Source organism: Durio zibethinus, chromosome 3 (genome assembly GCF_047325235.1).
Source record: "Durio zibethinus cultivar Kanyao isolate XHJ-2024 chromosome 3, ASM4732523v1, whole genome shotgun sequence".
In the NCBI taxonomy this organism is placed as follows: domain Eukaryota; kingdom Viridiplantae; phylum Streptophyta; class Magnoliopsida; order Malvales; family Malvaceae; genus Durio; species Durio zibethinus.
The window spans coordinates 36678959-36696455 of NC_143164.1; the positions used below are offsets into that span (position 1 = coordinate 36678959).

The window sequence follows — 17497 nt, forward strand, 5'->3', positions numbered from 1 at the left end:
TTTTGATATTTGAATATTTTGTTAGATAATTTTATTTAGATTGTTTAAAATATGAAAAATTAAAGTTTAAAATATAATTTTATTAAATGTATTTATTATTTGATTAATCAAAAAAATTAATTGAATATAAATTCGATTGATTAATTTTTAAAATTAATAAATTTAATTCGTTTAACAAAAATAAAATAATTTAATTTAATTTTGAATAATTTAATTTGAAATTAATTGAAATTGATTGGATAAACATTTTTATATTTGAATTTTTTATTGTTTTTATAAAAAATTATAATTTTTTATATTTAAAAAAGGACTACTTTTCATAGTTATGAAATATTTTAGATTTTCACAATAAAGGAGAGGGTTTGTTCTTATTCAAAATTTTTTTCTAATCACATTTATTAATATTACTTACCTTGAATACAATTTCCTTTATTTAATTTAATTACTTACCATTTTATGATATCTTAAATATTATTACTTATCATATTTACTTCACTTTAATTAGTTATTTAATAGCTCTAACATAAAAGTGCTTAGGAGATAGCTTTTGTTGGATTTTCAAATACAAAATGTATTTAAAATTAGATCAATGTAAAATTAAATCATACACAAAAAAATAATATTTAATATGGTTAAATCACAATTATTTATATCCACCTATGAAAAAAAAAATTATTATAAACGTAATTATTATAAAAAATATAAAACACTATAAAACAAAATTAATCTTAAGTCTCGATACAAATTTAATTTTAATATTTTTTAATGATTAAATATATAAAATATCTTTTATTTCATTAACTCAATATTTTTTAAAATTTTTATTCACGGTCTCACGTATAAATTAATCTCGAGATCACATAAAATTTATATTGTTTTCATAACTTTAAAAGTTAAAATCCGTTCTATATTTATAAAATTTCATATTTATTAAAAATTTTTACATTAAGAATATTTATTCTTAAATAAATTTAATCATCAAATAATTCTTTAAACAAATTTATTCTCAATTAAAGTTGATTCAATATTTAACATTTTAATAATTTTTAATTTTTAATTAAATAATTATCCATAAATATTACAATTTTCCTGTATAAAAAATAAATTTCCCAGTTTTCAATGCGTTATCTTTAGAACTGATACGAAGTATTGTACTTGTAGTTACCGTATTCCTTAATATCACTGTACTTAAAGGAAATGCATTTTTACAAAATATTTCTAAAAATATTTTATTTCTTTTTTTTTTTTAATTTCCTTTTCCCAAGAAAGAGTAAATAAACAAAAAAAAGGTCCTTTTTAAGTCAAACTAGCCGTTACCATTTTTGAAGATCCGAAAAGAACACACAAAGGCCGCTCCTTTCTCAGCTAATTGAAATCCCCCAGAAAATGCTCACCCAAGGCTTAGATGAACCGGCAATCAACTGGACCAGCCCGGTTTTTTCATTTTTTCATTTTTTTTTCACTTTGGTTTCCGTTGATTTTTAATAAAAACTGAGATTTTTTTTTTTGTTTCGGTTTTGCAGGAAAGGAAACAGATCAAGAACCAAGAATTAGATCGCCGTTGACAGAAAAACTATCAGACTATCACCTCACGACTCATTCCCGAATCCCCTCTTATTTACAACACTGCCACTCTTATCGGCTCTGGCTTGCTTGGACCACATAGTGTTATAGCTCCTCGTCTCGATGACGACGGCAATGAGGACAATGAAAGCGTAGCTTCAGTTTCTGATGATAGTGCTGGGAATGGGGACGAGAATGAGAAATTTTGCTGATGAAGAGGAGGTGTTTGGGAGTAATAAGTGTAACTCAGAGTTGAATAGAGGGTTTTCAAAGCAGAATTTGAAAGTTGAATTCCCTGATACGAATGGTCGTTTGGGTATTCGAGATTTTGCTAAGAAAAATTTTACTTGTGCTAGTATTGGAGGAGGTAGCCTTGGACTAGGTGAACGAGTTCAAGTCCATAATGCACAAGTAAGGAGGGATTTTGGGTTTTTTTTTTTTTTTGTGGGTTTTGTTTGCTTTTTTTCTTTTTTTACTTTTACTGCGTATGTTTTGCTTTCCAAAGTTGAAAGCAAGACAAGCATTTGGATACATAGATGATTTTGTTTCTGTCTGAAACAGTTATGTGTCAATCGGGGTTAAAATTTAAACATTCGTTTGCTTTATATCAGGTTTTGTTTTTATGATCGGCTTTGCTTTAATAGAAGATTTTTTTTGTTGTTTTTGTGGATCAGATAAAACTTGGCCTTTTCTTTGGGTTTTTTTAATGGTGATTGTAGGGAACTATTTCTATTCATGTTAATAGTGCATTTAAAGATGTTGAAGATTTGGGGACTCCCAGTGCACCTCCTGTATTGGATATTGGAAGAGAAGGGAGTGACATGGAGGTTGAACAAGATAGAAACTGAGCAAATTCAAGATGGAATGTACAAGCCAGTCGAAGCAGATTGTTTTGATGGCAGCAAAGAAGGCTTAGGGGACTGGAAATCTCGTTGGTTAAATTGTGCTGAACTTAGTGAAGAAAAGTGCTGTAGTTTTCAGTTTCATTAGGCACAATTCACGTGGAAGCCAGTGATGTCTTTTGACCTTTTCTTTTTTTGTTTGGTTTAGATCATGCTACTATTTCTAATATTTCTTGACGTTGTCTTATACAGAGTGAATGAGAAGGTGAATGAAGACAAAGAAGAAAAGATCCCTTATTGGCAAAGTAACATGTCTGATGACTTACCTCATTATAACGCCAGGTGCAATCTCTATAGAGATTTAATTAATACTAAGCTGATGGCCGTTGAAAATGTTAGTGTTGTAAACCACTTAGTCTCATATTCTTCATTTTGTAATTAATACTTAGTCCCATACCTGGCAGACTCTAATTGCTTATGATGCATTCATTTGATTATGTCGATATGCATGGGCTAGAGGCTGCCCTGAGGCACCTGAGTTTCTGCAAAATAAGTGCCTTCTACTCCAAGTGCCTTTTTTGTAGGTTCCTTTTATTCGTTTGAACTTAAATTGTCCCAATTAACCTTTTAAGGATCTCTGAATGTTTATTAAATGCATAGGCTACACAAATTTTTGTTGCAACCACTAGGTGTACAACCAGTAGAAGTGACCACTACTAAGAGTGTAGAACAAGTTTCATTGAAGACAAAGAAAGTCGTAGGGAAAGTAAGAGTGGAACGTAAGGTCAAAGGCGTTATGACAACTATATATAGAAATTTGATATTTGGGAGGATATATTTATCATCATTTTGTTATCTAAGTTCATTAGTTATGAACATGTCTTTCCATATCTTTTTAGTCTCTTGCAATTTAAGGATGAAAAGAAAACAAATTTCATAGGAAAACCTTCTGTAATTTAAAACCTAAGTTTTCGACATGTGATAATTGCAGTGAAGAAACTTCGAAAAATTCCATCGCGGAAACTTAGGAGCATGTATTCACAGCGAAGTGCCATGTACATGCAGCAGAGAATGTGAAGCATGTCGCATCGCTTGTGAAAACTGGTATGAATTCTCCTAAAATAGCCTCATTTTCAATGACATCTGAAGGTTTGTGTTTGTTATGGCATAGTGTTTAACCTATATGTAAATTCATGAGTAATGAAATAGACCCACATTTTGAGCTTAAGATGAAACTACCATCTATAACAAGTGTGGACTTGACTGTTGCTGCTTTGAATGAATTTTGAAGTTATGCTTGTGACAATTTAATTATATTACAACTTTCTCAATGAAAATCTGCCTACCTCCTAAGCAAAATATTCTGACACAGCTAATCTGTCATCTTTTTATATTTGCAGAACCATTATCATGCTTATTCCAGCTGAAGAGTGCTACAGAAGATACAAAAGTTGAACCAAGTTCCGCTATATGCTTGCACCCGGGATGTGGTGATTACCATGTCTTGTAAGTTGCTATCTTATATTTTAGACTTGGGCTCATAGTCTTTCGGTGGCAGCCAGTTTAATCACTTATCATAATTCATAAGCAATAAAAGCTAGTCCTATGTGTGCCCATATTATACTTAAATTCATTCTTGATATTCTGTAATGTGGTCTCTAAGTCAAAACATAGCTTGGCTGTGTAAATGAGAGATCACCTCTAAGATGAGAGTTATTCTTTGAATGGTAGAAAAAATCTTACACTTACATGTGCTTTTAGTTTCCCATAGACTGAAGGTGACATTCTTTTGGTGGAAGTCCAAGATAAAAAAAAATCAGTCCAGGGCTGAGCAACAATCCGAGTTTCATCCTTGAGTGATAATCCCGTATATATCATCATCTATCTTCAACAATCATGTTTTTTATTGGATGAACACTATCAATCCCTAAACTGATGTGCTTGACTGTCCTCTGCGGAATGAGAGAATCAGATGGTGGCCCATATGCCGTGAGGTTGAAGAATATGTCGGGAAGATCCAGCTAAATAATGGAAGTACAATTACTAGAGAAGAGACAAGTCAGATAAAGGTATTTTATTTTAAAGGTATTTTATTTTCCACCTCAAGTCTCCCATTTGATTATAAATACTTTTGGATTCTTCCAGCTTTCAAATGTCAAGGACAATTCAATTGACTTAATTATAAGTGATGATTTATGATGAGAGAACTAGATATGCTGTATGGAATTTGCTTGAAAAAAGACCTTTTATTTGATTTTATAAATGCAGGTGTTTGCATTTAAGTGCATTAACTGTATTTTATTGAATTTTATGATTATTAAGTTTCCGGAGTTATTCTAGGAGTAGTTCAAATTATAGTTCAGTTTTCTATTTTATATGCTAGATTGTGGCTCTAGCTGAATGATATTACAGATTTGGATGATTTAATTTAATTTCATTTTGTCTAAATATCATTGCCTAATAACAATTTAGTTTTTCTTTTTTTTTTTTCGTCATTGACTTTTATGATTATTAAAGTTTCTGGAGTTATTCTGGGAGTCATTCAAATTATGGTTCATTTTTGTTTTTTAAATGCTAGCACTAGATATGTGGTTCTCAGTTTCAAAAGTGCAATGACATACAGATTTGGATGATTAATTTAGATATCTTTTGTCTAAATATCAAATGATAATAATTGAACATGATGGCACAGTAAAACTTTTTTTTTTTTAATTTGGATGTTTATATAATTATTAGTTAGTTATTCAGTTTTCAAGACCTACAACAAGAATTTCCTTTCACATCATAAGCATGGACGGTTGTGGGGAGCTTGAATCGATTGTTTAAGTATGTCTATAAGTATCTGAAAATATATGTTGAACATGCATGCAGCATGAATATATGGGTGAGCTTGCAGGAGTATGCATACAAGTGTCTGAAAACATATGGGTGCAGGAGTATATTTCACCTATTAGGTTTTCCATCTTTCAGAGTGGACCTGTTGTGGAGACTCTAGCCTATGATCTACTTCTAGAGGCTTCAACGCATGCACAACATTTGCATTCCCGAAACTTGAGGTTACAGGGACCCTGGCAGTGGTTATTGACAGAGTTTACAGACTACAACGGAGTTTCTGATTCATATACCAAATTGAGGTAGTTATACTTATACTATTCTTTTTCACTATTACCATGATTTCTATCATGCTACTTGTGATTTCCTTTTAACATTTTTACCCCTTTTGGTTTCTTGGTCAATACCTATTACACGTCATGAATGTGGCCACACCAACAAAAGATTGCTTGGATCTTGTAAATGAGTTGCTTGTACCCATATTAAAGGCAAGGAGTGAAAAAAACTTGACAAGACAGGAGGTAAGCATCTCTGGTTACAGACTCTGTCAATTACCTTCAAAATTATCTCATGGATGAATTTTATGTACGTCATAAAATGATGGTAATGAGGGGTGCCTTGGAGCATTCAATTCACTTGTATTGAGCTACTTGGTTCATTGCCCGATTCCCATGACATATTACCAAGTTTAGCCTAGAATGTTCTTTAACGATTACCCATTTCACTAAAAATGCTTAGTAATATTGGAGTTTCAAAAACCTTGATTGGGTTCTTATCTTAGAAGTGATATTGATTCAATCAACCTTGAATGCTTCATTTGATGATGAATAATTAAATAATCAGATGGTGATATTGGTGGTAGCATGTTATATAATTACAGTGATCATATATTTAAAGTCTTGGGCATCCTATCTGCCTCTCACATGAGACAAGAAGTTGTTGCTTGGGGAGCAAATGAATGGGATCACGGTCATGTTGAGAACAAAGTACAAAAATTACTTGCAGGCAACAGTGGAGAAGCTTGTTAACAATGTAAGTCCTATTTAAGATGATTTCCAGGTCACAATTTTTATATACAAAATATAGTCAAGATTATATCACCATCCTGGAAAAGCAATTCTGATGTTGGACAATCACTCTCGAAGCATTGTTGAAGACCATGTGCCAAGCTATGTCAAATTAATGGGTAAGAATAAAGAGGTCTGAGGAGTCATCTCTAAAATGAATACCTGTTCAAATTAGTTCTGTTCACCTGGAGTTCAATGATCATCCTGATTATTAAAAGGCACTTTTTAATTTTATTTTTATGAGTTAAAAGAAAATTGCAACTTACTATATTCTTCCTATTGCTACTTGTTCATCCTTGAGCTCATTGCATCATGAAAAAAAACTATAATCAGTGCTAAATGACTGTTTCAGACACAAGCTAATCGGAATACAAGACTGAAATGGATTCTGGAGGAAATAAGGGAAGAAGATGGAGAGGCTGAGATCCGCGAGAGAATGCAGATGCTCAGTTCACAACTGATTGACTCTATAGCTAACATGAGGTCTTCACTAGTCGGATATTTGTAGCAACCTGCCGCGGATTTTGAGATAGGATGGGACAGGTGAAGAGAAATTGTTAGACCAGATTTGACCTTTTTTACTTAGCTTTGTCTTATTTTTAACATGTTTTAATTTACTATTGTACCAGATTGTATTGAAATTTCCTGAAGGCAGGAAGGAAAACCGAGTGTGGTATAATGGATCATATTATGCTCTTGGGGTAAGTCGTCCACCAGACAAAGTCCAACTTCATTCAACTGCTTATATGTTAATGAAAGATCATTTCCAGATACCATACTATTTTCCAATAGAAAAGGCATAGCATTTCGATATGGTTCTGACGACCACGAGTTTTGGTCATAATCTTCATGGGAGTTATGCCAACACTAGGATGCAGTTATTGCAGATTTGCACTGCACAGTCTCAAAACAACGAGACATGGTTATGCTTTAACATTCTTGTTAGGGGCATTTTAGTGTTCAAAGGGTAAAATAAACTTTTCCTTCCAGATTACAAGAGTATTTTGATCATTTTGACCGAGTTGACATATTAAGCCGACCTAAAATCTCAAAGTCTATGTCAATTTATCACCTCAACATCCTATCCGTTAACACATGAGAGTGCTGATTTGTCATCCTCTAATTAAATTTTTAACTGTCAACTCAACTCAAGCCTATAAAATCAGCTATAGTTTCTTTACGTTGATTTCAGGTCATCTAAGCCCAAAATCTCCCATCACACAAGTATAAGTAATCTCATCGAGATATTTTTAAATTAATTGAAAAACTCTTTAACTGAGCTCATATTTCATCTTATTTTCTTTCCCACTCCTTGACAAGCACTGATTTGAGCATTGAAATATAAACACCGAAAAAACTCTTGACCTTTGTTGTTGACCGATCTCTATTCCTTGTGTTTTTGAAGTTTTACCCCTCGCAGCAGAGCACAAACAATTCTTATGTTTCTCTTTTGTAGATACTGGATGACACCTTTGCTTCCCAAACGCAGCGGCTGCAAGGACCAAGAAAAAGATATTGAGCTTCCACATTCTGTAATTGAAACTCGGTTTATTCTATGTAAAGACACAGCTACTGCAACGGATGCATCTACCTACTTCTCCATTTAATACTGATACTTATGCAGCTGCAAAACAAACCTAAACAGAGATGTTAATATCAGAAAAGAGTCGGATTCGGTTCGTCTACTGTCTACTTATATTATACACGTACAGAACAAGAGTGTAGAGTCACGAGATTTCAGTGCACAATTCAGTTTATATGTTCTTTTTGCGTATGTAAAATACCCAGCCCTATGCTGCTGGAACACACAATATAAGATAAAGAGTATTCTTGTATAGTTTGTCACACTCAAAACTAGTTGTGTTCTTTGTGGAAGTAAAATTCTATGAAAATTGCATTGAAATGAGATCATTGAGGTTCAGAACATTGAAATAAGTTGACTGAAGAAATATTGGGGTTTTTTCTTTTTGGCATAAAAAAAATATTGCTGCCTTAACGTTTCAATGATCCCAAGTTCCAAAAAAAAAAAAACTACTTGCAACCCCTTGATCGAGTGGTTAAAGGAAGAGTTATGATATATTTTAAAGGTTTGGATTGAGTCCAAGCAACTCAAGCCCCCACCCTAATATAAAAAAAAACATGGCTAGACTGCAACTTGTTAAGATATTAAGCAGCTTGATCACTAATTATCTTTAAGAACATATAGCCAAGCCAGTATCTGAGAAAGAAATTCCAAAATTATGTGCCACTTCACCTCCTTATGAGCAGTGCTAAAAACTGAGATAATCAGCTGCTTCATTTGGAAGGCTCTGTGCCACCCATGGAAAACAAACAAGTGAAAAAGCTGATAGTAGTAACAGAGGGCACCGACACATTGAAATTGAATCTAGAACCAGTTCAAGTCCCTTTCCCCTGTTGAATTTGTTGAAGAAGAGATGCTGCCAGCTGTAATGTTGCTTGCAAGCGTTTCTGTGGATCGCCATCACTTTCTTCCTGTATACCAGTACCATGCAGTTGTTGACTTCTTTGAGCTGCTTGAAACACTGCTGCAGCTGCATTTGATGTCTGCTGCTGCTGCAACTGTTGCACTTGAGAAAACTGAGATGTTGAAAGCTCAGGAGTAGCCTGATTATTTTGTAAAGCATATTCCTGTGATTGTCTCAACATGTCGAACTGGTCCTTTGTATTTGTCTGCCGAAAATTCTGGCCCATTGATACATTTGGAGTATTTCCCACCTGTCTCTGCTGCCCAATAAGAGATGATGCGAGTTGTGCTAGTTGTTCTGGTTGTAGGGCGTTAATAGGCATAGATAAAGGGACTGAAGATTTGATTTCCGGCATAGTGGGCTTGCTATTTCCAGATAATGGAGTACCTGAGCTTCCAGTGGTACTAGAATATGTTTCTTGCACTGCTCTTGGCATAACTGACTGATGCCCTTGAATTGCAGAATCAAAAGCACTACCGGAAACTTGAGGAGTATTTCTGGTAACAGAAACTGGATGCTGCAGATCATGAGACGACCAGCTTGGTCCAAACACGGCATTTCTCTGGGATGCATGATCATGCCTGTGCTCATCATACAAGTCAGATACATTTCCAACAGAATGAGCTGACTCGGAAAGTGAAACAGATGGAGCTGATGTAGCCCCATTCCCTGGATAGATGTCTTTAATTCCTGGCATACTTAATTCTGGATAAGATGTCATAGAAGGAAATGATCCTGAAATTGTTGATGGCTTTGCAAAAGATGTATCACCATGAAAAAGTAACATGTCTGCATCTGTTCTTTCATTTGGATGAGCAGACCCAAAAGTGGAACCAGAATGCTCTAATCTCAAAACAACACCTGAAATGCTCAGTTTCCCAGGTACTTTCAGTACTTTCTCCGAAAAATCTGATGGTGGCACAAGAAACAAGGTGGTCTTATCATCTAATTTAGCAACAGCTGCTCGCTGCTTCTCTCCCAGGTAATGCATGAATTCATTGTAGAATCCCATGTCAGCATCACTTTCAGGGACAAAGAAAACAACCCAAGCACTAGATGCTTGATAGTAATGCTTTGCAAGCATGTCCAGAGCAGTCCTTGCTGTGCAATCTAAGAATTCAGGCCTGCAGCATCAAGGTAGGGCTAATCAGTAATTTGTTTTAAGTCCAAAGGATAAGTGGGAAATGGAAATGGGCGCTAGCAGAAATACTATGTGATACTCCATGAAATAAAAAAGATTCATTCATTTTTTCATGAGAAAAAACACTAACTTTTTCTTTGTCAAGAAATCTAAAAACATTAAACAACAAATACTCGCATTACAAGTACTTGCAGAAATCCTTCAACTCCGTGCCGTATTAGTCAAATTGGATAATAAATAATCTGTCAGCTAAAAACTGATACATTATCAGTCAATTTATGGCTTGAAACCATGAATTGATTAAGGGAAGCAAAATGGTACCATTCCATTGCATGGGAAACCTATTTTAAAGCTAACGAAGGACATAATAACAACTAGTAATTAATCAGTATAGTGCCATGTTATCTATGAGAAAGGATTTTTTACTACTTACAACATGATGTCAAGGACTTTTCCAACAGGAAAGCAGCGAGCACGACAGACAGGAGTTCCACCCTTGGCTATTGTCCCCTCCCATTTCCACTCTTTCAAAGATGGCTGATCCAGTTCAGGAGTAAATCTTTTCCTCTCGATTGTATTTGATTGTAGAGAACCAGGTCCGACCTGAAAACCATCATAAGATGGTTTCCAGTGTTCATTCCTCTCCCCACGAGTTGGAGCTAAATTCATTGGTCGATCAGGAATCTGTTTATAACCCAAAGCTGCGGGTTCAAAATTGTTATCAAAGGCTTCAAATTGAGGAATGCTGGAGAGTCTCCTTGGAAAAACGTGTTTTTCTTGTTCAAGATCAGATAAAGAGTACTCTGGTAGCTCTTTCTCGGGAGGAAAGGAGCCAGTTCTCAATTTCTTAGCTCCATGGACAGGATAGGTGTCTTCAGGCATATCCCATGGTTCTTCGTAGAATGCACTTTTTTGAGGTAATTTTGGAGGAAAATCATGAAATCTCATTGGACTTTTACTACGTTCATACACTTCTTGTGGCAGTCGAGGATCAGGGCTCCCTTCCCCAAACCTCCAGGCTTCATATGTATTCCCACCATTCAATGAAATACCTTTCCTATTGAAACTATAGACATCAACATCATCCGAATCAAAATTTGGCATAAAAGGAGATCCAATGCTTGCATCTTCTGTTAAGTCTGCAATATTCCTGTCATCCAGAAAGTTCTCAGAAGACCCTAAGCGACCATTTAACCTGAAATGCGGTGAGTTGGGGGCATTCACTGAGCGTCTTCCACTGTTGGATGACCCGCCCTCACTCTTTGCAAAACAAATATGCACACGGGGATTCCCAAATAACTTCCCCTGAAGAGTTTCTTTTGCCCTGCATGCTGATGTTAAACTCCTAAAGCGAACAAAAGCATAACTACGTCCTGGAAATACAGTAATCTTCTCTATCTCACCAAATGGAGAGAAAGCCTTCCTCAAAATCATTTCATCTACTTTCAATAATGCTGGAAATCCTATCCATAGGACCTCACTGGGATCTGCACTTCTATCATTCGCCTTTGATTTGTCAGGGGCAAAATGTTCAGGACTAGCATGACGTGCTCTAGGGTCCCTTGGTGAGAAAGGTGACCCTCTTACTGTAGAACGTCGCTCGTCTCGACGTTGCAAGTTGTCCTCATTGCTTGATGGTGTTGATGACTTGTCCTGTGATTAAGAATATCACCAGGTAAGGGGAAAACCAACCCTTACTTTAAGCAGTCTTATATGATTTTAATCCAGATTGATCAAGTTTAAAATAAAAAGGGTAAAGACATCCAGTGGATGGATATGGAGAAAGAAATGAAGTTATGCCTCCATATTGGTGTATGCAAGAATAACCATTTCCAGTAGCAAACACGCTCTACAGACATTGAACTATGGTATGGAAAGCTTCTGTAGCCAATGAAAAATAGCCAGCCATTGCGTCAATTATCCTCAAGATCCACTGTAGTCAAGGTGGAAGTAAAAGCACCACCTGATGGGGCATTGTCTTGGAGGATTATGACTAAATTTATCAAACAAGGCATCTCTTTCAGCTAAAAAGAAGTAAATAAATATGGAGTTCAAAGTTATAGGATCTTTTTCTAAACATATTCAATAAAGATAATTTTAACAATTTTGCCTTTCAAAAAAAAAAATTTATCAGATCTTTCAGCTGTATCAAGCAAATGCCAGATGACAGAACAATATCATGTTGTGTTTACCTGCAGCCCCTAAATTGCTAGAGTTAATTATCTGCACAGAAAAATCCCTATTTTCCAATTACAATAAACCATGTCATGCATTGAAGTACATACTGTCGCTTGCATAAAAGATCATAACTTGGTAGATAAACTAAACAATTGTAAGTTTCTAACATCTCTAACTTTACAAACATGACCCATTTGAACTTTACCCTACCAATTTACTAGTTCAAAAGCAGAGTCATTAGCCTCAAATTCCGGTTGCTGCACAACCAGAAAGTGGTCATAACCTTGACCTGATTCTAAACCTGATTTTACTTATGACCATAGCATACCCATCAAAATGTTTCTTTGTCAAAGGATCAACTACTTATGACCTCACAAAATAAAAACAAAAACAATTCGAGCCTCTATAGACTGTTACAGAAGGCAATTTGATTTCATTATTAGCACCTGCTTCTACTCACTCACATGCCTACTCCAAATCTCCTAATAAATAGTACAAAAGCAATTAAACTTCCATGAAGCGAGCCCCAGCAAAGAAATGTGACATCGATAGTGCTCAGAATAGAGGTTAAAAACATTGGTAAGAAGCCAACAACACTTTCCTTTACGCAGAAAGGACATCACCTAGCTCTAACTACAAAATATTCACACACTCACACACACAAATCTCATCATAAGCCAAAAACTACGCCATGGATTCACAGCACGGTAATGCACACATAATTGAATTGAAACTGCCACAAGCACAAATACTTGTCTACTCCTTATAATTTGCCAAGAAGACAAACAACAAACATATAAACCATGCTGTGAAACTGATTGATGCATCTTCATGAGTAGAAAGCATCAATCTTGTGAAAATGTGTAGGTTTTCATCACTTCTTTAGTAAATGTGATCACTGAGATTTGCAGAACAGCAAGTCAATAATAGTTCCCAAGTCTAATCCTGCAAACCTTGCTCAAAGAACTCTTATCATAAGATCTTTTCATATTGGAGAGTTGAGTTATAAGAATTGAAGAAATCTCTAGAATAAAACTATTTTATTCTTCTATATTTTTCTTATTACAATGCTAGAATTGCATGAAAATATATAGGCTAAAGACTGAATATTCTCAGCCTTAAAACCCAAGATTTTCATGCATTAAAACAGCTAATCAAAGGAGTAATTTACTCTCTACACAGAATGGGAAAATATCTAATGGATTTGGTGTAATTACTCAAATCGCTCCATATTCTAAAAATAAGAGACTTAACTAAAATAGACAAAGTCAATTAATCAAGTAATAATGAAGATTAGATTTCCACAAGAATATTAAACAAGAAAAGAAATGCTAGCCTGCTCAATGTATAAATATCAGCTGGCTATGTGCATTGTCTTTTGTTTATACTCAGAATCAATCAATTATAATCTTGAAGACATATCAGTTACATTCAGGGCTACCCAGAACTCCTACCTACAACTGGAAATATAGAGAAGAAAGTTTTTAAAGTAATGAAGCACTAAGGCTTGCTTTATTTTTATATGTCATTCTGATTTTGCTATCTATTCCTTCTGTTGCCTTTTTTGGTTAAATTGAATCTTGAAAAACAGGACAGGCATGTAAGATAAAAATTACAACGTTTAATAATCATTTTAACACAGAAAAGCGTTTTTTATCATTCTAACTTTGCAATAATAGAATAGCAATATGAACTTAAAATAAGAATGGTTGTTTTAGATTGCATATGTTCACAAGACAAGCAATGTGTCCTGCGGTAAATCAATGGCAATAGGAAGACAGAGTACTCATTTTTAACTTACATTCCATGATGTAGCAAGCTGAGAGTAATTTTGGAGTTATGCTGTCCCAGCTAAAATGGAAACATTTCAGAGAAAAAAAAGTTCATATGGACCCTCAAAGCAAGCTTGACCTTTTGTTAGCGTTAGAGAAACATGCTGGTTTCCAAGTTTGGCTACTTTAAGTTATACTGTGAATATTCAGAATTTTGGAGACTCTGTAGGTTAGGAAAATGGTCAGTTTTATGGCTTTTGTTGCCACAGATTATACCATCTGCTCCAAGTTGCTTGCTGTTAGAAGAGACCTCAATGTTCACTACCTAAGTATCTAATCAATCACCCTCCTTCAATTGAGAAAGACACTGTGGTGCTGCTTATGATTGAATTGCTTAAAATGCAAAGGACACTTAACAATTCTATCACTTTATCATAAAAACAATGTCAATAGTCGTCCTTCCACAGCTTCCAGTTCTCCAAGATTAGGTTTTTGAAATTTCAACTTAGATCGGTGCTTCTATTCAAAATCTAGTAATCGTCAATTCCGGTCATTGTCCTCCTTTTCTCTTGGTTTCTTTCCTATATCAGACTTTATCTTCGACACATATTATTCTTCCATTATCTATTTATATCTTTCAACAAGGATATCATATTAGAACTCAAGTAAGATCAGTTATTGCCAGCAAAGAAAAAGGTTAATGACTCCTGAAACTTGTTAACATTATATTATCACCTGTTCTTCACTCAGACTTAAAAGGGAACACAAACCAAAGTATGCTTCAAGATGTAAGCTGACATGTGAATATTCAAGATCGAGTAGGCACAAAAAAAGGTTCTAGAATAATTGTTAGAGAACAACCTACTTCACCAGAGATCATATGTTTATTTTCAAGTGTCTGCCGGTGTGATCATTCGTATGGGCTGTGGAGGTTAATGGAGATATCTTTATTGAGAGCAGAGGAAGAGCTGTGTCTTAAGTAAATTTTCTATTCTTTCATGTAAAAGGAAATTCAGATTGCAGCACGGGACATGATTCCAGTATCAACATTATTGATGATGACCCTGGTATGTAGAAATTCAGCTACTGAAATTTTCAAAAGATTGTAAAATAATTAAATGGTAAAAGCCTTTTTGTCATACTCTATTAAGGACCACCACTGGATTGCAACAAAATCCTAGGGAGTTTACACAGACACAATGTTTCTGCAACCAACCTGTATGGCAGATACGTTTTACATGGTCAATGATGTGGCGATAAAATTATGTTACAGATATCCTTTTTGAATTACTACCCGAATGCAAGATCTTCATTTTAGGAGTTATGTTTCTTTGTTCAATTTAAATATGTTAGAAATGATATTGTTCTAGGTCAATAAGCTTTATCCATCATATTCAACAATTTAAATTTCAAAAGTTGACTTCCCAGCATGATTAAGTGCAATGAATTGATCTGAAGAAGTATTGCAGCAAACATCTTTCCATAAAGAACATCTATTTATTATGCCTGTTTTGCTTGGCAATATGCATGAAAGAATTGCACAAGATGGCATCAACACCGAACCACATTGAATGCATAAGCAGGCTCCAGAAAGATATGAGCTAGTGATTCACTTACAATAAAAAAATTACTTTTTAAAGTTAAAAATCCACATATAAAACACTGATTAATTGGTCTGAAATTGGTGACAGTTATCTGCTAATCAACCTTTTCAAGTTACCAAAAGCTATAACTTGACATTTTATGGATGGTAACTGGTGCAGTTTATGATGAGGAGTGCTCGGAAAGAACAGAGAAAATAACAAAGCAAGGAAGGAAGGTTATTGACAAAAGAATGCATCCATTGTAATGGAGAACCTCTTTGAGTTTTATTGTTAAACAAAAATCTTTTAAAACCTGAGTGTGCATTGGAAGTAAATAGCATTGTTCCACGGATTGCATCTTCGATGAAAGTGCACCTAACATGTTGTAATCATGTAAGCGGACAGAAAGACTAATTTACTTTTGTTTTTCATTTTATGTCATTATTCTTGAAATGATTGAGATTTATGAACCTGGTAATGTTTTAACAGTTGCGGTTATGAATACTCTTAAGGCATAATACTAATAGCCAAATCAGAAAAGGTGTAAAGCCTGTTGTATGCATTTGGGAAGACCATGCTAAGCCTTATCAAACTTTTATCAGTTGCTATTTACAAATGCAAACTCTGCAGATGAAATGGTGCAGCAGTGGAGGGTATTAGTTTCTTAAGGTTGCTGCTATTGGGAGAAAGAAACAAATTCAAAAGGACTTCCTCAAAAAGAACAATATAATTTGAGGAAGTGAAATTGAATCTTGATTATGTTGTTTCACCCTTATTCCCAATATGATATTTGTTGTTATGGAATGAATCCCCAAGAATATAAGCATCTGAGGTCTTTTGAATTGCCAACCTATAATTGTTCCATTATTTCTAGAATTTTGATGGAAATTGCAAGGAATTCACAAGCAATTGTTCAACTAAATTTAGATTCATTCCAGAAAAAATCAACAGTATCAAAAAACAAAAAAGTAATAGAAGTAATAGTTCAAGACTAACCGCCTTGGCAAACTCAATCCTAAGCGGATTCCCCGCGACGGGGAAACCTTGAAGCGCCTTCATAGCGGAAATAGCTTCTTTTTCGTTCATGAAATTGATAAAAGCGTAGCTTCGACCTGGCTGGAAAGCCACGCTCTCTAGTTCCCCGTATTGCAAGAAGTGGTCTGTGAGGTCCGGCTCTAGTATACTATGCGATAGATTCCCCACCCAAAGGTGTCTCGACGGCGGCGCATTGCTCCGCCCCGAACTTCCCGACGGCAAGTGGTCACGTCGCGAACGGTCCCTAACTCCTCGGCTGGTCTGAAAACAATGAATTGACATAACAAAAAGATGAGAGATGATTTAAGTGAAAATTAAGAGAACGGAGATGATATTGGAGTTGAAAAATAACTGACCATGGTGGAATTTTTTAGAAAAAATTTAGTTTTTTTTTATCGATTTAGGGTTTGAAAATCTGGACTAAGAAAGATAGGGAAAAGGCTTGTTGTTTATCCATTTATTTATGTAGGGTTTGGGATTTGCAGAAAAGTAAAGAAAATATTTTTCTATTATAATGGTGACGTGGCAGTGCCACATCCACCATAATTTTCCTTGTCTTCCCTTGCAGCCATAGTCCTCCTCTTCAGTCATCAATGCTTAAGGAGATCTCAAAGCATTTTCCAGGATTTTCAATTTTCACGAGAAACAAACAAACAAACAAAGTTCTAATAAATTTATTATTATCTTTTAATCTGCCTTGATTTTTAGATATTTTAAAGATTGTTCCTACTCAAATTTTATACTATTACAAAAAAATAAAATAAAATAATAATAATAATAATAATAAAGCTATTAAGTGGAAAAAAATAATGCAAATATTCTCTATGGTTGTTTTACTTTGATGTCGTAGATTCCCGAGAAACAAACAGAAAGTGGAAAAAGCCTGCCCGGGCAAACGGTCAATTGGGCCTAACCCACTTTTAATTTGGGCCACCAATTTCCAATCATGCCCAACTAAGCTTTTTTTTTTCCTTTTTTTCATTCAATTGAGTTTTACT

At 34.7% G+C, this 17497-nt stretch overlaps 1 protein-coding gene and 1 pseudogene across 7 annotated transcripts; one reads left to right on the forward strand and one right to left on the reverse strand.

Annotated features, from left to right (window-relative positions):
- The first annotated feature begins 1119 nt into the window (after window positions 1-1119).
- Window positions 1120-7911, forward strand: LOC111283584 (uncharacterized; annotated as a pseudogene).
- Window positions 7335-17235, reverse strand: LOC111283296 (flowering time control protein FPA-like). Of its 7 annotated transcripts, XR_002689352.2 has the most exons (5): window positions 16856-17230; window positions 16461-16760; window positions 10365-11584; window positions 8559-9914; window positions 7335-7796 (listed from the first exon to the last, which is right to left on the reverse strand). XR_002689352.2 is itself a non-coding variant. In XM_022871753.2 (4 exons), exons 1-4 carry the CDS (start codon window positions 16856-16858, stop codon window positions 8702-8704), a joined length of 2736 nt encoding a protein of 911 aa, XP_022727488.2. In that variant the 5' UTR covers window positions 16859-17235; the 3' UTR covers window positions 8359-8701. The 7 variants fall into 7 exon arrangements, 3 of the variants coding, with proteins under 3 accessions (XP_022727488.2, XP_089614891.1, XP_089614890.1); XR_016341074.1 differs by lacking the exon at window positions 16856-17230 and having other exon boundaries at window positions 16461-16847; XR_016341075.1 differs by lacking the exons at window positions 7335-7796; window positions 16856-17230 and adding an exon at window positions 7820-7928 and having other exon boundaries at window positions 16461-16847.
- Window positions 17236-17497: the final 262 nt, after the last annotated feature.